This window comes from Suillus clintonianus (assembly GCF_016758775.1).
Source record: "Suillus clintonianus strain FC179 chromosome Unknown DEU56scaffold_14, whole genome shotgun sequence".
Lineage (NCBI taxonomy): Eukaryota > Fungi > Basidiomycota > Agaricomycetes > Boletales > Suillaceae > Suillus > Suillus clintonianus.
Window position 1 is genome coordinate 547,065 of NW_024539238.1, and position 23,588 is coordinate 570,652.

Here is a 23,588-nt window from a genome sequence, read left to right on the forward strand (position 1 = left end):
GACAACGTGGGAGTGGAGACTGAGGACCTACAACGACATATCGTCTACTCTCATCAACCTACGCTCATTGCCACATCTGCACCTGGTTTATCCACTTTGGGCTTTTTGGAGGCATCTAGGACCTTGGTCTTCAGAGAGACCATCATAGCCCGGAAAGCTTCCTCGCCACCGGGAAAAACTTTCTCCAACGATCCGCAACAAAGGTCAGACTCCAAAGCAAGGTTCAGCAGTTCAATCAAGTGTCCGTTTATGGGATCAATGCTCAGTGCCTTTGTGATGGACGTTAGGAATAGACCACATCAAAGGCTGTAGCGTACCTCGTGATATTTGATGATTGCCTTGTCGATCTCTCCAAGATGATGGTACACCATGCCCAGATAACCAAGACCCTGAGGATGCTGGGGTTCGATTTCCAACACACGTTGATAATTTGTCTTGGCCATCTCATAATTCCTAGGACAAGTACGTCAGGTTTGCCCACTCCCAAGAACCCTAAACTCACTTCAGCTTTCTATAGCAAGTTCCGAGATTGAGGTACGTTGTCGTCCATGACATCTGGGAGCTTTGCGTGACTTGCGCAAGTTCGAGTGAGCGTTGGAAAAAATCTGCTGCCCGCTGGTAGCTGCTGATTCCATCAGCATGAGCCTCAGAAGATTGGTTTAGCACTGAGCTCACTCTCCGTGCGTGAACGCCATAACTCCCAATTCGTTGATAAGAAGAGGGTCTCCATCACATGAGGCGTAAGCAGCGTTCAATGCTTCATCGGCTAACAAATGATTGGATAGCATGATTTGCTCCATGCCTACAAATAGCAAAGGTAAATGGGAACTGGATTTCATTAGCACGTTAATTAAGACTCAGTTGATCGAAGACGACCTCACCCTGTAAACATGCGAGCGCAGGTCGAATATGCAGTGACAGCATGATCATGCTCGCCTTCCATCGCAAACGTGTGGGCAAATGCGATCCATGCAGGTCCAAATCGTGGATCCATTAATGATGTTTTACTGTGGATGTTTACAGGCATCCGAACAAAGAAGACCTGATGGACTCACCTGAAGTACTGCCGGGCTTGCGGCCATTTTCCAGACGCAAGATACCAAACTCCAACTGCATACCAGCTAATGGGGTTCTCAGGCTCCCGTTCCACAAGTTCATGTGCTAGGACAAAGAGTTTTGAGTGAAGATGGTTAAGATGGTACATGCAAGCAATGTGCAGTGGCATAGTAGAATCATGAATAGAAACCAGCCCCAATATCCTGTAAAGCCATTTGAGATATTAGAGATAGATTAAAATCCATTGCAACAAGCATTCTGACCTTGTCGTGATGGCGTAACAGTCGGCCCAGCGGAATTGAGCATAGAGCGCATCCGCAAAACTGAATAACACATCAGGATTGTCAGAGAGTCCAAATTCCTCGACAAGACGTCTCCGGGTCAGGGCATGCTCTTCTGCGTGTTTGTACTTGCGCAACTGAGAAGTGTATATGAGCTGCACAAAATCGGCATCTTCTTGTGTTTGTTCCCTGTAAGCGAGACCCTGGACAAACTCCCATTCTACAGCAGTCAAATACCAGGTAATGAGCAATGATACTTGGGGCCTAACCTTCGTCCGGAGTCATCATTTCACCACTGACTAGCTGGTCGAATGCATCGTAACACTTGACGTCCAAAGTCAATGCCTCCATGAAGCAAAGCTTTGCTTGGTCCCCACGATTGAGCTTGAGCATAAGTATGCCACGCAAATGGCACATGGAAGCTTCGACCTATACAAGCAAGCAAGGGTCAAATATTGTGGTCAAGAATATACGTCCGCTTACCTTGATACCACCATCAACATTCGGCACGGCAGGTCCACTCCTTGCTGAATGATCTATTAGTGGATGGTAGAAGCCGTGCATGATTGATATCAACCTGAATGACGGAATGGATTCGCTTCGCCGAGCATCTCTGTCGCGTCTGTCCAATTCCCTTGCCGCACTTGACACTGCGCAGCAAGATATCTGCATGCTACACTCATGTCCACAAGTCTTGATACGGAATCCTGTAACTTTTCAGGAATTTGCATCATGCCAGCGTCACCCATTGGTAACTGAGGCATTAGACTTGTGCCAAGGTGCCCCTCCTTCCCTTTGCCTTTGGCGTCTGCAGTCAGACTACTCATTGTAGTGTCGTCCACTACCCTGTGTTCAAGGCCATTCAAGGGCGCATTCTGCATCTTTGGTGTTATAGCAGGAAAGGGTCTAGTCAACAGTCTCTCAGCACGCGCGTACTGATGAGTCATGAAGTAAGTCTGAGCTAGCCAAAACGCGTCATTTGGGTCATCTGCGCGTCACGGAAGATACATGAATAACAATGAATAGTCAGAGCGATGGCAAATGTCGAGGCGGTGCGACTCACTGGTCCATGACAGTATTTTGTCACCCCAAAAGGCAGCAGTTTCATAGAGATGTTGCATCAATGCATCATGCCGCCACAGCCTCATACGGTCAATCATCCCCCACTCGCCATCCTCATTGTCAGATTCCATCTCAGTGTCCTGAAAAACATCCATGGAGTCATTTGCAAGGGGATGGCGGCCAAGACTCTCCTTCGCTCGCCGGTATCGCCGAAGTGAGGATCTAGGTGAGCTTGGAAGCATAGAACGATTTGGATCAAGTGCAAGGGGTCGACTATGCGTTGAGCCACTCATATCCGCTGCAGAGAACGAGGAAATTATCGGTTGCGGGCCAAACGAGAAGGACGATCCTATTGAAACTCGATTACGAGAACTTGCTGTCGATGGCAGATGAGGTATTTGCGGGACGACAAAAGCGCCAGTTGGTGGGGGCGTCGAGGTCATGTTACAGTCAATATGATGATCACTCGAACTTCCGGGAGAACACAACCAAGTAGTGATTATGTAATAAGCAAGTCAGAACCATCAAGATTTCAAGTACTTCAACGAATATCAATTTTTTTTTCGCAATTGTGAGACTCTATCCATATTATCGTGCCAATGTCCTGTCTGGCAGCTGAGGTGATCCTAGATGATCTATTAGTCCTCCACCCTTGCAAATTCTCAGTTGCCTTCATTTAATCCATCATTTAGTTCAATTTTGATCATTTCCATCACCCATTGTTGTCAAAACAAGATTGCAGAAGCGACAAAGTTATTAAACATGTGGAACGTTAGGCAGGCAGTACTAGTGTAGCGCAGCGCTCCAAGTTGAAGCAGAGTGCTCAGATTAATTATGCAGTATTGTGACGTAAAATTTCTGTATCATGTCGCATTCCGCGCGTCAAGGTTAACAGGATATTCTCGATGCGAGCCTGACGGTCCTGCGAAACAGTTCATTATCTCATACTACGATGATGCTATGTTCACTCACTTGTAGCTCTTTCATCTCGTCTTTTAACTTGTGGACTGGTAAATCACGACAGTCCTCTAATAGTGCTTCAATCCGCTTGAAGGAACAGTCCAACTTGCTCATGTCCGCGACCTCAGGTAGCACTTCTACCGTTGGAACAGATAACGGGTGGTTGAAACGTTGCGAGAACAACCTTGTGAGTGGAGTGGACGTATTCAAGTGCAGGATCTTTCCTGTGCCTGATGGTTCTGATAATGGGGGCAATACGCTGACCTTTCGAGTCCTCGGAGGTTGTGATTGCGACTTCTTTGAAGGTGAGACGGAACTCTTGCGACGCCGCAGTTCCGGTACGGGTGACGACCCAGAGTCTTCATGTCTAGATGCAAGTGGAGACCGCAGGCTGAACTCGTCATCCTCCGAGTCATCAAAAAGACCAAAATCCCTGGAATCCTCTACCTCGAAAATCGCCTCGTACAGGTCCGCCGACTTTGAACCAACAAAATAGTCGACAAAAGGCATATTCTTTATGTGCCTCGGAATGCTGTGATACAGACTACGGGCAGAACCCTTGCCAGATTCACGCAGCCGCTGTTCAGTGGCCAGGTGGCGTTCATACATGGCGATAGCAATCAAAACAGGGAATGACTGGTAAAAATACGGGACAAAAAACTGTTTGTAGGTGGTGGGTTGGGAAAAATATGAGAATGCTTACTGTAAGCTTCATTAGGAAGACGTTCGCGGAGTGCAAAGAGCGGGGCGAGAGAATGTAACTTGCAGGTTTGAGTATGATGAAGGCGAGAATGTTGAAAGGAGGCTGGTAGCTGAATAAAGCATCCGATTTTACGCTGGTGAAAAGTTTAGCTGAAGTGTATCACGTTTCGAAGCATCATTGAAGGCGCCTTACCCCTGGATGGTCGATATAGTGCATTGAAACAGAAACTTGACAACGAGTCAGACAACTGATCCACTGACCAATACTCTGCGGTCCCCTTACCTCTTGGGTAGCGTTCTGAAGATGTAATGTGATTTGAGCACGGCATCAGTAACTTGCCGACTGTCACTTACTGCATCAATTCGGGCAGCGGTATTTGACAAAATGGAAATGAGAACTAATATGTCAACTCAACAATGACCCCGTCATAATTAGCAGCGAATACGCACTAGTCAAGAGAAGGGTGCCTGACAATGCCGCAAAGCATACCATTAAGATGGGACCGAATACTGGATGGAAGGTTTTGGCCTCGCCAAAACTGAGGTATGTGTTGCCGAACCAAATCTGAACCATCAACCAAGCAATACCACGCATCGTCCACGCACCCGAAGCTTGGAGAAAATGGTCAGTGGGTGGTCTCAATCTCGGCAGTAATTTAAAATTTACCCAGCGTGTACAAGGTCAGCAAAACACCAGAGAAACAAACCGCCGCTATACCGATGAAAAAAATAAATTCAGCAATCATTGCGCGCAATGCCCTTTCAGTAGATAAATTAGCAGGAATAAAGGAGAAAAGAATGTAACCATTCACAAAACGACAACGTTGTTGGATATTGCATAGAAAGCTAGCCTGTGAAGGAAAATCAGCAAGTCATAATGTATAAGTGTTCTAGATATACCGAGGAGCAATGACGCAACAGCCGCAGGCTAGCAGGTCAAAAGCGAGCTGAGACATCTTTGCTAATGCCAACTTTTAATTGAGTCCCAGGCACCGACAAGAGAGAGCGACATAACTAACCGTCATCGTCCCACAGCCCCTTCACTCGCAAAACCAGATAGCCAAGAAATATTATGACAAACGATGTGTCAAAAACATTCCATATCTAGAGAAGCGGAATTCAGCCGGGGAGTGTGGACCCAAAGGTGAGCTTACGTTGGCAATGTAAACTGCACAGCTACGTCAGAAATCGAATGTGAATAGTTGAAGCATGTACTGACTAGTCCACCCGTACTCGTTGGAAGCCGCGTACTCCTGCAGTGTAAAGGCAATCGCAAAGACCAAGAATACAGACTCCCACAGGGTCACATGGGTGACGTCCTGCGCTAAAAGATAATTGGCTATACAGACTCACAGCCAAGCTGAAAACCTACTCCATAGACATGCAAGGAAAACCACCAGAAGAACAGCTATGTTGACGAAGTGCAAGATCGCAGAATATCGTGGGACCCTCAATCTGATAGAGTGTGAGCACGACATAGAATGCACGAATGTCTCATGGACCTATAATGATCGAGTATGGGTGCCTTGCGCGGGTCGTACAACATGATCGCCCTCTGTTTGTAATTGTCTGCCACCATTGACCTGTTGCCGGTGATGGAAACTACGATGCGCCCATTGTACATATCGTTCACAACGCTCTGAACAAGCGCGGAAGCCAGGAAGGTCTTTGCCTTGGTGACGATTGCAATCTTGTCGAAGATCATTTGACTGACAAAATAAATATGACTGGAACTGACCTCGATGGCGCACTGAGGGTCATTGACATACTCATCTTCCCCACCAATAGCGTCTTTGACCTCTTCGATCACATCATCTGGCGCTCCTGCCAACGGACACCAGAGGGTCGTCAAAACAACTACCAACTGGATCTTGCTCGACGCGAAGTGGCTCATAAGCTTCAATGCCATGATCTCACAAAGGGTGGCGCGCGAACACATCACCCCAGCGTGAGCCAAGTCCGAGCCTGACTGTGCTAAGAAGTATGAGCGAACAACCATGCACGCGTACACTACAGCTATGTTCCTGAGCCTCGCATACTTTATGATCAAGGGGCGCACTATGGCGAAATTGATGTCCGAGGCCGTGAGTTGCCTAGGAGGGTGTTGTGAATAACAAAGCATCGTAAAACATTGGAACATCAACGCACTCCCAACTAAGCGGACTATCTGAGATGCTCGTTAACCACGTGTATTTTACAGGCATTACAATCAACTTCTCTCACCAATAGTGTTCTACATTGATGGGCCAACCAAAGCATCAATATGCATAACACGTGCTCGAGTTGGAAGATGCAACTCACGATCACATCTTTCTTCAAGTAAGGAATGAGTGGGAACACTTTGACGGACGCCAAAAACTCCTGTGAAGGAGCTAGCAACCCTTGCGTTATTTGCTCCTCCGCATCCATGGTGAAGGGCAGCGCAGTTTCTCCTGATTCCTCAACCGAATTGTCAACGGAAGGAGCTGAGTGTTGTAATTATTTATGCCGTAAATAACATAATAATATACTTATCCTTCCTTATTGAGGTACAAAGTCTCCAGGTGTTACCAGGCAAGCAATAGTACCCTTTTGTTTTCTCTCCTTCAATAAAGTCCCCTAAATTCCTCTCCCGCTCGTTAACCTTTCGACGCTATATCCTGTGATGAGCCATGGGATGCTGTTTTTCTGAACCTGTGGATTTTGATTCTGAAGTTAATCTCTTTCATTTCGACCTCCATAGAGCAGTGGGCAAAGGTGCTTTCGGCAAGGTCGGCCATCTTTGTTCCTTTGTGTGTCCACTCACAAACCGGCGACTACTTAGGTCAGGGTAGTCGAACACAAGCATTCCAAGAAACTCTATGCCCTCAAATACATTGATAAAGCCCGATGTATCAAACAAAAGGCTGTGGCGAACATCATACAAGAACGGAGACTACTAGAGGAGGCGCGTCGTATCTTAATTGTATTGCTTGCATGTTCAATTCTAATACTACCTTCTTCATAGATCGACCACCCTTTCATTGTTAACTTACGATATGCATTCCAGGATGATGAAAACTGCTTCTTCGTGCTCGACCTCATGCTGGGTGGGGACCTCCGATGTGAGTGAATCACGGCCTTGTTGGATTGTTGTGTGTTCAAATTGTTTATCATGATCAGTTCATTTGGAAAGCAGGGGAGATTTGAGCGAGAACGTGGTCCAGTTTTGGGCTGCAGAGCTGGCTTCGGCTCTTGTTTATTTGCACAAACAGCGTATTATTCACCGGTAAGATCTATCTACAGCGGAATACCTTGGTCATTAACTGGAGCCGCAGTGACCTCAAACCAGATAATATTGTCCTCGATGCAAAGGGCCATGCACATATCACTGACTTCAATGTCGCCATCCATTACTCGGAGCGTCGGCTACACACTAGTGTCGCTGGGAGCATGGCATACATGGCTCCCGAAGTCGTTGGAAGGAAAGGATACACATGGTGTGTCGACTGGTGGAGCTTAGGTGTTACAATCTACGAGTTGTTGTTCCGACGACGTCCATTTGATGGTCGCACATCCGATAAGATGACCAACTCTATTCTCAAGGACCCTCTGAAGTTTCCCGATGACGCCCACAAGAAATGCAGCTCAAACTGCGTGAAGTTTGTGCAAGCAGTAAGTGCTGACACTAGTGTGCATCTGTTTTTGTCACAATTTTTTTTGCAGTTACTCGAACGTCATGTTAGCCAACGTCTAGGTTGTCGACCACACGGTCAAGGCTTCCAGGACATCCAAAACCATGCATGGCTGCAGGGTGTAGATTGGGAAAGTATAGACAAGAAAGAAGCTCAACCTCCTTTTGTTCCAGACGTGAGTATTGCGAATTGTTAATCCATTTCATATTCATCCCCCTGCAGATGAAGAAAGCTAATTTTGACGTAACTCATGAACTCGACGAGTTTCTAATGGTTGAAAAACCACTGACCCACACAAAGCGCAAGGCAAATCCGGACTTAGCTAAAATGAAGCCGGAAGTGAGGCAGTTGGAAGAGCAGTAGGTTCACCATACAGGTTACAATGATAGTTCTAACTCATCGTCACTAGATTCACCGTTTATGACTTCATGTCCACCAAGCGCAGGTCGTATTATCCTCATAACGAGCCCATCACCACTGTCGTACGGAGCTTAGACTCAGACCAAATTCCAGTCGTTCAATCGATAGCAAATACTCTTGTTCCAACCACGACGATGGGAGAGAGATCTCAAGCTGGTTCTCCGGCTCCGGATATCACTTGGCATCAGCATATGCCAGTCTCTCTTTAGCATACGGTTGGTTTTATTACCTTAATATAAACGGTCGGTCCTTGGTTCCCAGGGCCTGGTTTGCGTCTCATTTGTATTCGACTTTTCAGATGTCCAATGTGCACTTAATGTTGTATTTTCTAGCTGAAGCATTCTTACCATTTATATTTCCTGGAGTCTTTGCATTAGCCAATTTACGCACACACTCGCACTTCCCTGCTCACATTGTGACATTTGTGCAATATACATCATTACTACCAACGCTCCAGCTTTTGTATCTGCCTTCGGTAAATGACAAGGCATTTGTTCAACATTCGTTATAGAGCCGCTATAACTTTGCATGCTTTAAATTTACGTCTTCATACTTCTCGAACAAGAAACTATAAGAAAGTGTTTTTTCAGTCTCGCAATATAGACCAATTATGTTATGTAATCTGATAATCTCGTGAGGTTCAGACTCAAAGGACCATTCACACCTATACTTTGAACCAAATGCCCAATCGAATCCAGCTGCAAAGTATTCGTACTGCGGGCGAACTGTTTGCGAATGCTGCTATCCAGGATGTTGATACGGCCATCTATCCACCTAAGCGATCGCTTCTGAGTCGTGTACATCTCTAGTTAGCCGGTGGTCAATGCGCTGAAATCCTCTCTTCTAACTATCGCATAAGTCAAGGTGACATTACTGAAATCGAGGTGGATGCAATCGTCAACGCTGCGAATTCGACATTGCAGGGTGAGTCTTGGCCCATAGGTTACTATGGGTGGGCTGCTGACGATGTAAACCAACCATAGGCGGCGGCGGAGGTCTGTCGAGCTCTCAAGTGCATCTGCCATATGAAACTTACACAGTTCAGTGGATGGGGCAATTCATATGGCTGCTGGCCCGGCACTCGCCAAAGCGTGTACGATCTGCTTCCCTTCACAGCGCTAGTCAAACTCTCACCTTGTCCCATTTATTGGACGTAGGCAGAGAATTATATCCTGGGCGGCACCCTTGTCCGACTGGAGACGCTAAAATAACTCCAGGCTTTCAGCTCCCTTCGTGAGTGTACCTTTTTAGCGCTCCTCCTTCCATTCTCATTCCAATATTCTGCGCGTCAGGAAACACGTTATCCATGCGGTAGGACCAAGATGGAGTGTTTCTTCAGACACGCAGACAATCGCTAGCCAGCTCGCGTCCTGCTATAGAATAAGTCTTCAGTTAGCAGTAGACAATAACTGCAAGAGCATCGTGAGCCATCAACAAGTCTTCTTTCTAGCAAACAAGATCCTCAAGTCACTCTGATTGACGTGCAGGCTTTCCCCCTGATTTCAACTGGCATCTATGGTTACCCTATCGACGAAGCAACTCACATCGCGCTCAAGGAGACACGCATTTTCTTGGATGGAAATGACCAGGTGAGCGGGAGCTCTTTTCATGACTCTGGAATGGCCATAACTGTAAACGTTTCAGTTGGACCACGTAGTATTTGTCATTTTTACTGGCAGGAACGGCGATCAGAAGGTATACGAGTACGTGACAATAATGTATTTGCTGTGTCTTCATTCATGAGGCTGTATCCAGAAAATTCATTCCATATTATTTCCCCTTTGGACCAGGAGATGTTGCGGAGAGCGTTGAACCTCTGTCGGGCGCGAAAGATTCTGTAGACGAATAATTTTTGCGCTCTATGATTTTACTTCTGATGTGGCACTGTGATTTTGACCGCGATTTTCTTGGTTGTTCCGGGGATCATTTATGATGTACAAAGGAATGATTCTCTCAGTATTCTATATAATCCACCTTCACCTTTTTGCAAAGTCCATTAATCTTTGTCCACTCGTTTCTTGGATATTCCTCTAGGTCTTTGAGTTCTTGAGTGCCGTTGAGTATTTAACATGGCATGCCATCATCAGATGCAGCATCAGAATTACAGACCTGAATAACTCCCAATTTGTACCTTTGACCTCTCGTTCCCACGGTTAGACCCATATCTGACTTGATGAGTCATCACAATGTTCTTAAGCGCGACCGTGACCGTGACGGTGAAACAAAGAAGACCAGAAAACTGAAAAATCGCAAAATGACATCTCGGTAAGCCCTGATCCACCTTGTTTGCGAAACATCATGCAAATGTTGCGTTTCATCCAGCGATGGGCGAACGTTTGGACATATTAGTGGTGTGGAGGTTGGCGCGACTTTCCCCACAAAGTGAGTGCATAGAGATTTGTCATGCTGCAACGAATTCACTCTCTGCCCTGTCAATGCTCGTAGAGTTGCAGTAGCCGAATCCGGCGTACATGTCCAACGCCAAGCTGGCATACATGGAGATCAAGAGCTCGGTGCTTTCTCCATATGTTTGTCCAAAGGATATGAGGATAATGTCGACAACGGAACTATCATGTACGTTTCAAGGGTCCATTTATTTCCCGAATGGCTACCGTATACTGATGTAACTTCCATTTCGTTCAGTACATATGTCGGCTCAGGTTAGTCATCGCGTTCTGTTCGTGTTTCCCTGTTAACCCCTATTCAGGTGGGCAAGATGACTATGGAGTGAGCAATATCAAGTCCTCATCGTATAAACATGTGACCATTGCATTGTAGAATCAAATAAGCGACCAGTCTCCGGACTCCTCCGCTAACAAAGCTTTATTCGTAAGTAATCTCGTTTTTGGCAATTCTTCCTAATAATTTCAATGTCTCGAGTAGGTTTCCTTTGAAACAAAGCGTCCAGTGCGAGTCGTACGCGGAGTGAATGACGATAGCGCTTATTCTCCAAAGAAAGGGTGAGGAAGGTGCGCTTGCTTCATGCCCACTTTATTGATGCACTTCTAGTTATCGTTACGACGGGCTGTATGTCGTTGATGAGGTGCTGATTCATTTTGCTTTGTCATGAACTATCATTGATGCAAATCAGGCTAAGATGAAGGACGGAAAGAAAGGCTTTAAGATGTGCACCTTCAAGCTGAAGGTGAGAAATACCACAAAATCGATGCATATGACTAATTTTTGTCTCTAGCGACTTGAAGAGGAGGGCCAGAAGGGGATACCAATAAGGCGCACCCTCACCGGCAGCAAACTGGCAAAAATACGGAAGCAAGCTCGTTCTGGATAATCTGCCTGCTATGGTTCTGATCTGTTCTGACACCCTCACAATGCTTTGACTTTCGATCGTTATGGAATGTAAGACTCCACATATATACCCGTCTACAGTCGCCTGCGCACCTGTGTTTGTAATTCTATTGCTCTTATGTTGAATGTTAGACTTCCTCTTTGTTTCCACTTGAAGCCAAGACCTCACGCATGAAGTGTGGACCATTCATATATGCTCTCGGCGAAATGTGACATTGCAATTTCGATTTGTTCCTCAAATTGTATGTGCGGGAGTCAGGGTATACTGTATCCCGGAGCCAAATGTAATGTAGAAATGGATGCGCTCGGGAGGGACGTTAACGAAAGTAACGAAATGGATGTGATGATGCATAACAACACGCGCCAGCTGCAGCGGCGATGCAGTAAGAAAATTCAGGGCAGAAGGCGAGAAGGCAGCAAAGCAGAATGTCAGAGCACAATAAGAAGGAAGAAAGGTCAGAATCGGCAATGCGGAACCACTAAACGAATGTATTGAGAAAGACCTCTGAGCGATGTCATTTCAGCGTCAAGGCCAAAGCAGGCAGAGGTGATCACTTACCATCAACCATATGCACACGATAGTCGACGGATTCATTTACAATGCTTCATGATGGTGGGCCTAGATCGTTACGACTGATCCTCATCAGGAATTTCTCCATGCTCATCCGGGATGCTGGGGATGCTGTGGGGTCGGTGATTCGATAAAGAGACACTCTCCAGCATGACCACCATGTCTTCAATGTCATTGCCAACTGCAGGAACCTCCTCAGACACTGGGCTGTGCGCAGTCTCTTCTGTAGCAGGTGCGACCTCTTGGGACTCAACTGAACCATTGGAGTTGTCATTCCCATGGGACAGTGACTCTTCCACTAGAGCTTCGAAATGCACTTCAGGCTCGGCAACTTGGGGAACATCGACCACCACCATCGCGTCAACCTGAACCTCCACATGTGTTGCCTCGGGATCTGGGGTGGCTTCCACGACACTCTCCACAACTTCCTCCACGACCGGTACCTCGTCGACCTGATCGCGAACTTCATCGTGCAAATCGGTGCCTCCTTCTGAAATCACGGCTTCCTCCGGTTCATGCCCATTCTCAGCAAATCCGCTCTCCAGATCATTGAGTTCATGGTCAACATCGTTGGTAGCAGCCTTGGTAGCAGCCTCCTGTGCTTTCGCTTCCTTCATCCTTGCAGGTGCTAATCCTACTCTGAGTTTTGACGGGCCGCGGGGAGCGGGACTTGCAGAGGTAGATTTGACGGTACGTATGGGACTGGCCGCCGGAGGAGGAGCGCGCGCCTTTGACATGGAAGCAGCAGTAGGCTTGCTCAATCGTTCTGCTGCGCTGCTGCTTAATGTCGCCTTCTTTACTGGCGGAGGAGCGGGTGGAAGGGCATTACGAGAGCGTGCAAGAGATGCTGCTGTGGGTGCAAACAAACCCGAGGAAGGCGTCTTTGGACGAGATAGATTGGCCGCATGCGCGGCGGGCGTTTTCGGTCGAGAAGGAGTGGAGGGTGTGGATTTAGGAACTGATTTGGGGGGGCTACGAACAGTGGAGGTATTGGAAGTGACTGATTGTCCTGTGTGCTGTGGCTTAATGGGTTGAGAGACCGATGAAGAAAGCGAAGATTTAGGTGGTGACTTCACTGGAGATTTGACAGACGCGGTAGAGGGGCGTGGTTTTGCAGGTGAAGTCGGGTGGTTCGTCCGAGACCCGAAAGTGGGAGTAGCCTTTCCAGAGACTAGCTTCTTCACTGCGGGTGGCTTGACAGGCTCCGGGGAGGCAGGTGCGGCCGTGATAGTCTCTGCCGGCTTCTCTGTCATGGGCTGAGGGCTCGTGGGTGGCGACTTGTTCTGAGTGACGGAAGAGGAAGAGGACGGTGTGAGCGCGCTTTTATCCACATTCGCAGATGCCACATATTTAGGTGGCCACTCCCTCTTCTCCTTTGTTTCTTCCTTCGCGGAATCACCGGCAACTTGTGAGGAGACGCTGGAGCTACGCGGGATCGCAGATGCAGCAGAAGACGACTGGCGTTTGTTCTGCTGCTCAAAACGTCCGATGAGATTTGCAACGCTCTGACGAGGTCTCTCATCCGGCAGAGGCCTGCACGACATGCATCTGTCAGTGGACACGTTAGAACGGAACACGAAAGACTTACATGGTGCACCCAGATGCAAAGTTAGAATAAGAGAATGAAGAGAAAGAAAGAAATTTACAGAGCGAGGGTATCCTCGAAAGAAGACCTGACTGGCAGATGCGTTGGGAAAAGTGATGAGGGGACCCGGAAGGTGATGGTTGTTTTCAGCTTGATGGAGTGACTCAATCCGATTTTGGTAGCACCAAATATATTGCTAGGCAAATAACGGAAAGTTGAAACAAGGATGACAAGATCGTCGAGGCTATAATACTGACAGTAACATGGTGCAAGACATAATATATAGAGGCAGCGATTGGCATGATAGCATTAGGATATCCAACTGTCGACAGCCTGCTGTAACGCAATTCTAGCGCTGTGACTTTGCCAAAAGTGATTCGCGTCCATCACCCGAACAACATCAAACTTAGCCTTCAAGCCATCAGTTCGCCTCAGTGTATCAACCCATTCATCGTATTTGGACTTGCTCGTGAACTCGTCCGTGTCTCCGTATATGAGAAGTAGACTGGCGTCGGGATTGGACAAGATGTCACTTAATGCCGAAGTGTACATGCCAGTGTGGAACATGGTCAGCAATCCTCTTGGGCTGATCGGGTAGGATAGCAGTATGTGTGATGTTTTCACTTTCGGGTTCAAGACCGGGTGGAGAGAGGCTATCAAAGAGCCATGAGAATATCCCTGCAGGCTTGCATCAGGGCGTGCATTGACATCGTGCAGAATATCGTGCTCACAATAACCGTCAAAGAATCAATTTCAGGTTTCTCTGCCAAGAACTCCTGAACGAGAGCCTTGAGATCATCGCCTTCCGGTTTGCCTGTGAGGGAAGGCCATCCACTGGACTTGCCAACACCTCGAGAATTATACCGTATCACGTAGTAGTTCTTTTGTTGTAACAATCTGGTGAGCACCTTCAGAGTCCTTTGGGCTCACTATCAGCATATGTAAGGGCTCATCCACTGGCATGACACTAACGGATCATCCATGTTGCCCCCAAGCCACGACCAGGGATGCAAGAGGATCGCCAATTTCGTGGAATTCTCCGGTGTCGGGTAGCAAATATTAACTTGGAGTGTAACGCCTGTGGATACTGATCTCGAATCCGCCATCTGCACTGAGATGACCATCGTCCGAAACCGCTATATCGTGGATAGGAGAAGAATTATGCAGGGTCCACGACGCATGTGCGTAAAATGGTCGTGCCTTAACAGGGTCGCTCCACTGCTTACTTGTTCCGGGCCACTACATACGCCACTAAGCACATATACCGCAGACTCGGTACTTGAAACCTTAGTACTAGTGTACCTGGCTTAGGGCTACAGTACAGCGCTAGTCTTACGACAAATGACGACTCCCATCGATGCCGTAGTGTGCGCACCTCACTTCAAGCCAAGACTCTTGACAAGTTTCAAATGTCCCGGAATTCTGAATTTTAACGACAGGCAAACTAGAGCCATGATGCTTGGGTTTACGTCCTGCTTTTGATGGACCAAAAGAACGACAAATCTAAGGCTTCAAGCTTTAAGCTTTAGGGACCATGCGGAGAAATTCACTGGGAGGTGATTAGACTACAGTTGCTTGATTGGATGCACGATCACCAAAATCCACGTACCGAAAACTTGCTGCAAAAATGGGTCTTCTTCGATGCCCTCAATGAGACGTGAACAATTTCTTGCGCAGGGCCCGCACGATCAAGGCATCTACAATCTTCCCTCGACAAGTCCAGTGGTTAAGTCAAGTTTACTTGATTCAATCAGTCACACAGCTGCTTGAGCGATATAATACCATATGACGATGAAGCGGCCAATGCAACAGTGCGCGGCAGTTTCTGTGCCAAAAAAATCAACTTTCTCGTGCACATGCGCCTCACATAGCCCGACTATTCTTCCGGACTCCTCTTCCAACGTCCGTCGTCTTGAAAGAGGGGGAAATGCGGCTGACGGTAAGAGTGTTCAACCAGAGCGATAACGATTAGTCAAGGACTATCAAGTTTCGGACGCAGGATACATCCGCTTCAGATGTCGGTACTTGCGGAGCGAGTACAAGGCAAGGGTTTCTGGCACATTTGATGAGTTGGAGCAACGAGTTTGAAACCACCTGGACTCGCCGTTCTTGATATATTCTCCGAGTCTGAGTGCCTTTTCTATTTCCTGTTCATCAGCAAGGTTTCGGTTCTCTGTTGAAATGAAAGGTTATCGATAACGCCGTAAAGTAGTCATGCAAAGTCAGCCCACTTTCGAATAAGCGTCTAAGCTTCCCATGGAAGTCGTATCTAAAGTGCAAATGTGGATTTTGCTGAACAAGGTAGATGTGAAATTGAGGCATACGAAGGTTCATAATCTCTGCCTAGCCTGTGAAGTTCCTTATAAAGCGCGAGGGCTCTGAGTCGAGTTGCCTTCGAAGCCATCTCTGGCTGAAGCGTCGTCGTCCAACGACTGGAAGCACGGAGTCAATGAGCCCTCCCGGAAGGGCTTTCGGAATTACTATATATATGACAACGTGCTTTGTATGCCGAATTCACGGTAAGCGCCTGGTAGCGCTTGTACCGAGCACGCACACAGGAACACAATAATTAATCACTGCAGAAACGACTTTTTAGCAAGAGGTAAAACTAACCCTGAGTATGGGTATAATCCGAGCTAATGCCAACCCAAGCTGTAAAGTAGACTAAAACCTGACTTGCGAACTTTCCGAGACTCCGAGGTGTGAGTGAAAAATAAATCTGAATCTAACCAGACGTCTGTTACATTCAACATCCAAAAACAAACCATATTCGGGTCGGGAACGGCGCTTGTTCCAGACCGCGATTTTCTTCTCTTTATACCTTGTATATCTACGACAACCTCCCTTGGAAAAGTGTTTATGTTCGAATTCTGATCCTCGACGTGTTCAGGTGAGCTTCTAACCAGTACTTCTTTTTTTCACTAAGTCCCCACAAGTTACCATGAACCAAAGCCTAGATTAATACCGGCACCTTCTCTCCCTGGCCTGCCACGCCTCTTGGAGGCGAAGCAGGACCAGAGGCTATTGAGCTGCTCAGACACGCCTCGTGGAGGCGAATCTGAGCGTCAAAGCTCGACGGCTGAGATTACTGCCCCACCAAAGTCTCCTTCAAAAGGCCAACTTCCACTCGAGAGGACGATAGTGTCATGGAACCCGAGAGTGAAGATCTCAACCAACGACTGGTACAGGTAAGACATCTTTACGCACTAGTACTGTTCACATGAACTAAATTATAGTGTAGGCTGCCCGTGCGCGAGAAACGGGTCATCATGAGGCAAGGCTCCGTTGTCACGAGGCAGCGGTGACAACTGAGGTGTTCCCGCGCTGTATGGCTGAGGGTATGGATTGTTTGCCGGTTGTTGGCTTTCTTGACTTACTGGACCCACAGCACCACTGGGACGTCGTTGGGTTCCTTGGTTGGCGGGAAACATGGCTGCTTGTGGGTGGGGGACAAATGCTCGCTCATCATTTTGCACGGACGAGCGGGATTCAGCGGGGAAAACATTTTAGAAGCTAGTCCTCATCATGTCTACCTAGAGTATAATCAGACCTGCTTTTGTTTAAATCCCGACATAAAACAGATGTGAGGATCCAAGAATTCCGATTTGATTCCGCATCAGATTAGGCACCGGGCAACAAACCGGGCCCTTCGAAACTCGTAAATCACGATTCGCGTTATGCCCTGGAACGAGCGTCTCTTGCGATCTTATTCTGACGTGACATATTTTCTTTGCAGGTTCGAGTTATTATCTACATAAGCTTGCTAACTCCACTCTATCCCGGTCTGGCTAAAATCTCGTTTCCGCAGTGAATGTTACTCCGAGCCGTTTGGGGGGGTCCATTCCAATGCCACGTGGGCACAGCAAAAGAGACGCTATATAATCTGGTACGAACGCGATTTCGATATAGGACGGGAGGTAGAATATAGATCCGCATGAACCTGTGTATATAGCAGTGTGGAAACCGCATGTATCGCATACGTGGGTCAACGGACGAAGCTGATAGCATTCAAATTCAAATATCAGCGGGAGAGCATCGTGATCACCGATATGACCGCGGATGTGCAAAGTTCGTTTCCAAGTGCATTCTACGACGACCCTTGTCGGCGGACGTGCGGGGAGCACTGGACCTTGGGCCTATGTCAAGCCTTGGGAATGATATCAGTTCTCTATCAGGTGACTGTTGTTGATCATGAGTTATTAATATGATTGTAGGCTCTTGTGGCGGAAGAAGCTGCTGAGCCTGAGCTTTCCTTCTTGTACGTCGCTAAGACGAGCCAAGACGTTGCCTCAACATTCTAAGCAGGCACCGACTGTGCGGCGTTCACGTTGATCGTGGAAATGGCAAGGCTCGACGGATGATCCTCTGGCGAGACCGTTCATGTGCGAGATATGTAAGGCCGACGAGATATCAAGACTTCCCTTCTCTGTGGGAGATATGTAAGGTCGACGGTGTAGGACTTCCCTTCTGGTAGGTCCATCAACATCATCTTTAAAGTTATGTCAGTGGTCCACTGTGAGGCTGAACACTCTCGTACGTGACAGTGACATGCGACTTTCTACGCCATCGCAAGGCACAACGCTGGACGTAGTTCATGCATTTCATGGCTGTCCCAATCGATGGTACTGTATATGAACTGAAGTGCTGAACGTTTGAACGTTCAGCACTTGGTACGATATTGACCCAATAGTGAACTGAAATTCGAAATGATTCTGTATTAAAGCTCGGCGTACCTTGCGAGGGAAAAAACGTTCGATAAGAATAGCGTGATCGCAGATTGAACGTGCAGAAGCATGCATATAAAAGGAAAGCTTAGTCATTCATATTACACTTTCCATTGGACCGCAATGAACGTGTAAGGAACCTAGTTAAAGGAGCTCTTAGGGCTCTAGATCTTGGCCGATCCAGTATAACAAAACTTTATAAATCTATGCCGCCTACTTACCCCCTTCAACCTTTCCCCCCCCAGTACTCTTTTTCTAGGGACTTTTCCCCCGTGACTCGCTATGGCTGCCATCCATGAGCAACAATCCAGTCACGAGTCGTACCCCGAGAAGGGGCAGACTACCGTCACCGTACTTGACGAGCGCCGTCGTGCCGCTCTCGCAGAAATCGACAACGCTCCCTTCTCGTAAGTTTCCAATTCATCTCAATTCTCCAAATGTCCATTTTGCCCCCTATAGTTGGTTCCATGTCAAAGTCTGCCTAGTCGCCAGTGTAGGTTTCTTTACCGATGCGTATGTTTTTATATTCTATTTCAATCTCCCCTCCTCACCTGCCCACAGCTACGACATTTTTGCCATCAACATCGCCGCCATAATGTTAGGCTATGTCTATGGTAACACAAGTGAGCACCCACCTGCTTCCCTTACCCTTGATGTCACACCACATTCCTACCAGGTAACCAGCTCAGCACAAACCAATCTTTGGGTGTCAAGGTAGCCACTCCTGTTGGTAACTTGGTTGGCCAAGTCCTTTTTGGTTGGCTCGCAGACATCCTAGGCCGTAAGAGGATGTGTAAGTCCAATTTTATATCTAACCCAAACCCCCGTATTAACCTGCGCTGTAACAGATGGCGTCGAGCTAATGATCATGATTGTCGCCACTTTCGGTCAAGCTCTCTCAGGCGAGGCCCCAGCAATTAACATTTTGGCCGTTATCATTGTCTGGCGTTTCATTGTAAGCACCACCATATAATTTTCTAAAGTCTGCTCCTCATCGTCCCATCCATAGATGGGCGTTGGTATCGGTGGCGATTACCCACTGAGTGCCATTATTTCATCAGAGTTCGCCGCTACACGTTCACGCGGTCGTCTTATGACTGCTGTCTTTGCTGCACAAGGATGGGGTCAATTTGGTTGGTTCATATCTTCTCCTAAAAATAATGTCACTTATCAACCTCCGACGTAGCTGCTGCTCTCGTCGGTATCATCGTCGTCCAAGCATACAAGGATGCTATCCTCGAGGCTCCCTTCCCTTGCCGTGTCCCTGTCGATTACGCATGGCGTATCTTGATTGGTCTTGGATGCGTCCCTGGCGTTATTGCACTCTACTTCCGTCTCACTATCCCAGAGACTCCACGTTTCACCATGGATATCGAGCGCAATGTCGCCCAGGCCACTGCAGATATCGACGGCGTCTTGGCACCCGGGAAGTATGTCGTCGACGAAGATGTCCCGGTCCAGCGCGTCAAAGCCCCGAAGGCAACTCGCGCAGACTTCCGAGCATACTTCGGCCAGTGGAAGAACTTGAAAGTCCTGATCGGCACTTCCTACTCCTGGTTTGCTCTAGATGTAAGTTCCCACTTAGCTCTGAGGTTGTAAGTTAAGTTTTCGTGTCCAGATCGCTTTCTACGGCCTTGGTCTCAACAGCTCCATCATTTTGACCGCAATCAACTTTGGCAGCCCCACTGGCAACAAAACCTCGTCACTCTATGTGTACGAGAACTTGCACAACATTTGCGTTGGCAACCTTATCCTATCCGTTGCGGGCTTGATTCCAGGATACTGGGTATCTTTCCTTTTTATTGACTCCTGGGGCCGCAAGCCCATTCAATTAATGGGCTTCTCCATACTCACCGTCCTTTTCGTCATTATGGGTCCGTGCACTTTACCGCTATGAATTCTGATACACGGGACTGACAATTTCTCGGCAGGTTTCGCTTATGATAAGTTGAACAGCTCTGCCCCGGGCAGGAGCGCTTTTGTCTTCCTGTACTGCCTCACCAACTTCTTCCAAAACTTCGGTCCTAACACGACCACTTTCGTCATTCCTGGAGAGGCTTTCCCCACTCGTTACCGTTCAACTGCACACGGTATCTCTGCCGCATCTGGCAAGCTTGGAGCTGTCATAGCCCAGGTTGGATTTGCTCGGCTGGTTAACATCGGTGGCACGAACAAATTCGTGAAACATATGTGAGCAGTACGGAAATTTAATTCGTGCTCAGAAGCTAAATTTGATTTTTAGTATGGAGATTTTCGCTCTCTTTATGCTTACTGGTATTTTCTCTACACTTCTCATCCCCGAAACAAAGCAAAGAACGCTTGAAGATATCTCGAACGAGGAGCAGGAAGGCTACATCCGCGGCGTTCCCGGATCTTAGGCACGTACTACTTGTGCACAGGGCACTGAAACCATTTTCTTGCGCACATTGCCTTTCACTATTTATCAATATTATCTATGTTTGTATGATATTGGTACAAGCTGCTCGTGTCAATAGCCAATCAACTGTGCATGTAATGAAAAGTAGCCGTATAATGTTAGTCTGCGAGCTCGCCTTCCCGAGGCAAACTGCAAGTTTTAGGAACAGATAAAATCTCTAGAAGTGTCGATGTGATATCGTTATGGTCGATGTAATATGTCATGTCCGTCAGCGCCCTCAACACTGATAGGGGTGGAATGAGAGAGCAAACAGCTCCTAGAGGACACCATATTCGGCCTTTCGCAGAGCTATTTGAACTGTCTGTGCTTGCACCAGGAGCTGATCGACAATCGAGGGGAGCATCCTCAGGTTGATGATATGAGGAAGCTTGTTCGAGCAAAAGCCGAAGCTCTAAAGTAGCCAAGCAAGGAGCTATAAGACGACAGAATATTACAAGATATTTCCTCGCTAAATCAACCAGCGAAGCACGACAATTTAGACTATGATGCCACTGTTTTTGGCTTCTTTTTCTGTGCGACGACAGGAAGTTAGTGGCAGCTATCTGCATGTTGCGAAAACAACCTACGTAGCTGACAGCGTCAAAATCATATGCGATGCCAATTTCGGCCAGCTTTCGCTTCCTCTCGTTCTCCCTTTGAATGAGACGCTTTTCGGCTTTTCGCATGCTTTCCTGAGTTCGCAGCTACCAATAAATAGTACTGAGTCATGTTGTCAGTGAACCTTTATTCGACGGACCTTGTTATGTTCTTTCCGCACAATTTGGTCTATTGGGATGACCTTCCATTTTTTATTTGCCCCTACCCACAACTCGGGGTGCACCTTCTCCTTGGGTATTATCTTGCATTTAAGTATATGGCCCATCAACAGGTAGTTATCCATCGTCTCCGCAACAATTTGCGCGACGGACGCCGAGTCGAACTCGATAAAACCATAATGTTTTGACCTGCCAGTCTTATTCGCTGTCAGTTGATGTACACCACAACCACCACAATTTTGAGTACCTTTTTATTCCGTGAGATGCGCAATCTTGTAACATCCCCGAATTGAGAGAGATATCCCTTCAGCTGGTCTTCGTAGAACCCATGCGGCAAGCAACCCATGTATATCACACCTCGGTCTTGAGTCTAGTACACTGTTAGCGAGGATATGTCAATAGCTGCTCGATGCACTTACTGGATGCCGTTTCGCTTTCTCAAGTTTCCTCTTTACTGTTGCATCGTCCTTGGCGACAGTAGGCAGTTTCCCGATATCAACCTCTTCGCCAGGATTTACATCCTCGTCAGATGAATCATCCTCATCTGTTGAGAAACCATACAGGTGGTCATCGTCCTCAGCATCCGATCCTCCACTTTTTTCTGGTGCAGCTTCAGGTTCCTTTACAGGTTTCGGTATCGACTTCGTCTTGGAAGTCGATTCAGCAGAGAATGATGTTCGTTTTCCAGGATTGGAAACAGAGGTTTTTAAGGCTGACTTCAGCGATGATTTTGGGGCCATGTCGATGATTTTTTGAGCAGTTCAAGTGCCTGACCTATTAGTGGATATCCCTGATATGACTGACTCTTCAGAAGCTATTGGACAACAAACCACAACAACGTCTGATCATGATCCAAAAGTTCGCCAATCCGCATCTCCAGGCTCAAGACTTTGAGATTGTGTCTCGAGCACAGCGAAGGGCTGATGTGGACGACATCACGGACGCGGACGGTACATCTGATGTCGAGGTCACGACCTCAAAGCGCAAGCTGCACACGCTCCTTTTCTCAGAGTTTGGACAGTGCCTATCAACTGCTTCTGGCCATGTTCCCAGGACTAAGAAGCAATGTAATGAGAACGAGACAACACCGCCGGATATACAGGATGGTCTAATATGTGTGTATCAAAGATTGCATTGTAAGAAACTCTTTATGACGGCTCATCCATGCAGCGTTTCGCCTGCTTTCCAGTACTGCACCCCCAAGGATTATATCAACTATCCCGAAACCTCCGCCCCGGCCAAAGTACTTTCTTTCTTATCGATATCTTCTTTCACTCATTTTTTTTTCGTCTGAAGAACAAGGCCACCTGATTGCGAAGACAATATCATTCAGGCTGACGAACGGATGAAACGCGCCCAGTCTGTAGCCGTGGACTTTGCATGGCTAGGCGCATCGTCGCAAAAGTACTCCAAGGTGCGTAATAGTACCTACAAACTTCAGCGTTGTAGAAAATTCTTCCGTTCAGCCATCTGTGAAAGACAATCAGAAGGTCGTTCGCATGAGAGGCGATTTACCAGTTCCTCACCCTGCGGTGATGGTCACCGAATGCCATCGACACCGAACAGCGCGCAGGCAGACACTGAGACCACCGATACTCGATGCCATCGATTCTCCGCATTCATTGCGGGCGACTTGCATCGTTTTACCCACTGGTCTTCCCGAGGATTCGCACCACAAGACACGCGCCAAAGCAGTCACGAAGAAGCCATCTTTCGAGCGTCCACCCCCTGCATATTGGAGGCCAGATTCTCATCAACGGGGGAAATGCGTGGGCTATGCACTGGGCTATCCTGGAAGTTGGAGTGTTCGTTATGAGGGCGATCCGAGGAAACGATGGTATGTGAGAGATACAATGCGGAAAGCGGCTTTCAGCACGTAGAATTCTGTTTCTGTTGAACGTGTAACCGCAATTGAGGCAACTTCGAGGGACCGGGCAGCATATTCAAGGTTCGGTAAAACTCAATGCGCAGGTCGTTGTGCAATATTTTATGAAATAAAAAGAATGTGTGCCGATATGTAAATCCTACTAATCATGAGTGGGTGACTTTGTAAATCGCAGCGTCCATGATTGACAT

The 23,588-nt window shown here is 47.5% G+C and overlaps 11 protein-coding genes across 11 annotated transcripts; 5 read left to right on the top strand and 6 right to left on the bottom strand.

Annotated features, from left to right (window-relative positions):
* Nucleotides 1-53: 53 nt before the first annotated feature.
* On the bottom strand, nt 54-2,554 carry DEU56DRAFT_730887 (uncharacterized protein; the record flags this gene model as incomplete). Its single annotated transcript, XM_041348197.1, has 11 exons — nt 54-269; nt 318-453; nt 503-622; nt 676-828; nt 882-1,007; nt 1,056-1,259; nt 1,320-1,557; nt 1,607-1,766; nt 1,821-1,864; nt 1,915-2,325; nt 2,401-2,554. The coding sequence occupies 11 exons, from the start codon at nt 2,552-2,554 to the stop codon at nt 54-56; spliced, it is 1,962 nt and encodes a 653-aa protein (XP_041211871.1).
* A 422-nt stretch (nt 2,555-2,976) lies between these two features.
* Nucleotides 2,977-6,885, bottom strand: DEU56DRAFT_785454 (uncharacterized protein). Its single transcript, XM_041352274.1, has 22 exons — nt 6,868-6,885; nt 6,784-6,814; nt 6,593-6,614; nt 6,363-6,538; nt 6,285-6,294; nt 6,210-6,228; nt 5,800-6,154; nt 5,564-5,751; nt 5,434-5,516; nt 5,281-5,385; nt 5,216-5,229; nt 5,081-5,165; nt 4,962-5,022; nt 4,874-4,912; nt 4,729-4,820; nt 4,512-4,673; nt 4,416-4,459; nt 4,345-4,359; nt 4,255-4,289; nt 4,063-4,195; nt 3,372-3,995; nt 2,977-3,321 (listed from the first exon to the last, which is right to left on the bottom strand). The coding sequence occupies exons 4-22, from the start codon at nt 6,468-6,470 to the stop codon at nt 3,232-3,234; spliced, it is 2,262 nt and encodes a 753-aa protein (XP_041211872.1). The 5' UTR covers nt 6,471-6,538; nt 6,593-6,614; nt 6,784-6,814; nt 6,868-6,885; the 3' UTR covers nt 2,977-3,231.
* On the top strand, nt 6,548-8,757 carry DEU56DRAFT_785459 (kinase-like domain-containing protein). The gene is made up of 9 exons (XM_041352275.1): nt 6,548-6,811; nt 6,865-6,987; nt 7,048-7,144; nt 7,203-7,308; nt 7,358-7,694; nt 7,746-7,889; nt 7,937-8,073; nt 8,124-8,376; nt 8,433-8,757. Exons 1-8 carry the CDS (start codon nt 6,713-6,715, stop codon nt 8,341-8,343), a joined length of 1,263 nt encoding a protein of 420 aa, XP_041211873.1. The 5' UTR covers nt 6,548-6,712; the 3' UTR covers nt 8,344-8,376; nt 8,433-8,757.
* Nucleotides 8,758-8,771: 14 nt separating this feature from the next.
* On the top strand, nt 8,772-10,264 carry DEU56DRAFT_785468 (A1pp-domain-containing protein). The gene is made up of 9 exons (XM_041352276.1): nt 8,772-8,942; nt 8,994-9,058; nt 9,118-9,129; nt 9,180-9,227; nt 9,292-9,367; nt 9,427-9,556; nt 9,622-9,723; nt 9,779-9,837; nt 9,890-10,264. Exons 1-9 carry the CDS (start codon nt 8,815-8,817, stop codon nt 9,981-9,983), a joined length of 714 nt encoding a protein of 237 aa, XP_041211874.1. The 5' UTR covers nt 8,772-8,814; the 3' UTR covers nt 9,984-10,264.
* Nucleotides 10,265-10,333: 69 nt separating this feature from the next.
* Nucleotides 10,334-11,633, top strand: DEU56DRAFT_785474 (SRA-YDG). The gene is made up of 10 exons (XM_041352277.1): nt 10,334-10,399; nt 10,457-10,516; nt 10,580-10,708; nt 10,778-10,794; nt 10,842-10,861; nt 10,913-10,963; nt 11,018-11,094; nt 11,144-11,177; nt 11,226-11,279; nt 11,328-11,633. Exons 1-10 carry the CDS (start codon nt 10,389-10,391, stop codon nt 11,421-11,423), a joined length of 549 nt encoding a protein of 182 aa, XP_041211875.1. The 5' UTR covers nt 10,334-10,388; the 3' UTR covers nt 11,424-11,633.
* On the bottom strand, nt 11,619-13,761 carry DEU56DRAFT_882563 (uncharacterized protein). Its single transcript, XM_041356127.1, has 3 exons — nt 13,600-13,761; nt 12,000-13,544; nt 11,619-11,945 (listed from the first exon to the last, which is right to left on the bottom strand). Coding segments are annotated over exons 1-2 (1,479 nt in total). The 5' UTR covers nt 13,602-13,761; the 3' UTR covers nt 11,619-11,945; nt 12,000-12,067.
* An 8-nt stretch (nt 13,762-13,769) lies between these two features.
* Nucleotides 13,770-14,797, bottom strand: DEU56DRAFT_785478 (Alpha/Beta hydrolase protein). Its single transcript, XM_041352278.1, has 3 exons — nt 14,569-14,797; nt 14,328-14,514; nt 13,770-14,274 (listed from the first exon to the last, which is right to left on the bottom strand). Exons 1-3 carry the CDS (start codon nt 14,718-14,720, stop codon nt 13,906-13,908), a joined length of 708 nt encoding a protein of 235 aa, XP_041211877.1. The 5' UTR covers nt 14,721-14,797; the 3' UTR covers nt 13,770-13,905.
* A 781-nt stretch (nt 14,798-15,578) lies between these two features.
* Nucleotides 15,579-16,000, bottom strand: DEU56DRAFT_730686 (uncharacterized protein; the record flags this gene model as incomplete). Its single annotated transcript, XM_041348187.1, has 3 exons — nt 15,579-15,769; nt 15,828-15,865; nt 15,921-16,000. 3 exons carry the CDS (start codon nt 15,998-16,000, stop codon nt 15,579-15,581), a joined length of 309 nt encoding a protein of 102 aa, XP_041211878.1.
* A 2,441-nt stretch (nt 16,001-18,441) lies between these two features.
* Nucleotides 18,442-20,882, top strand: DEU56DRAFT_785498 (major facilitator superfamily domain-containing protein). The gene is made up of 10 exons (XM_041352279.1): nt 18,442-18,727; nt 18,780-18,833; nt 18,882-18,943; nt 18,997-19,113; nt 19,169-19,275; nt 19,330-19,453; nt 19,507-19,889; nt 19,939-20,194; nt 20,252-20,510; nt 20,563-20,882. The coding sequence occupies exons 1-10, from the start codon at nt 18,603-18,605 to the stop codon at nt 20,696-20,698; spliced, it is 1,623 nt and encodes a 540-aa protein (XP_041211879.1). The 5' UTR covers nt 18,442-18,602; the 3' UTR covers nt 20,699-20,882.
* DEU56DRAFT_785500 (RNA-binding domain-containing protein) lies at nt 20,883-22,327 on the bottom strand. Its single transcript, XM_041352280.1, has 5 exons — nt 21,932-22,327; nt 21,760-21,882; nt 21,494-21,709; nt 21,324-21,440; nt 20,883-21,267 (listed from the first exon to the last, which is right to left on the bottom strand). The coding sequence occupies exons 1-5, from the start codon at nt 22,250-22,252 to the stop codon at nt 21,238-21,240; spliced, it is 807 nt and encodes a 268-aa protein (XP_041211880.1). The 5' UTR covers nt 22,253-22,327; the 3' UTR covers nt 20,883-21,237.
* Nucleotides 22,328-23,468, top strand: DEU56DRAFT_785502 (uncharacterized protein). Its single transcript, XM_041352281.1, has 4 exons — nt 22,328-22,627; nt 22,683-22,755; nt 22,809-22,926; nt 22,979-23,468. The coding sequence occupies exons 1-4, from the start codon at nt 22,360-22,362 to the stop codon at nt 23,390-23,392; spliced, it is 873 nt and encodes a 290-aa protein (XP_041211881.1). The 5' UTR covers nt 22,328-22,359; the 3' UTR covers nt 23,393-23,468.
* The last annotated feature ends 120 nt before the right edge of the window (nt 23,469-23,588 follow it).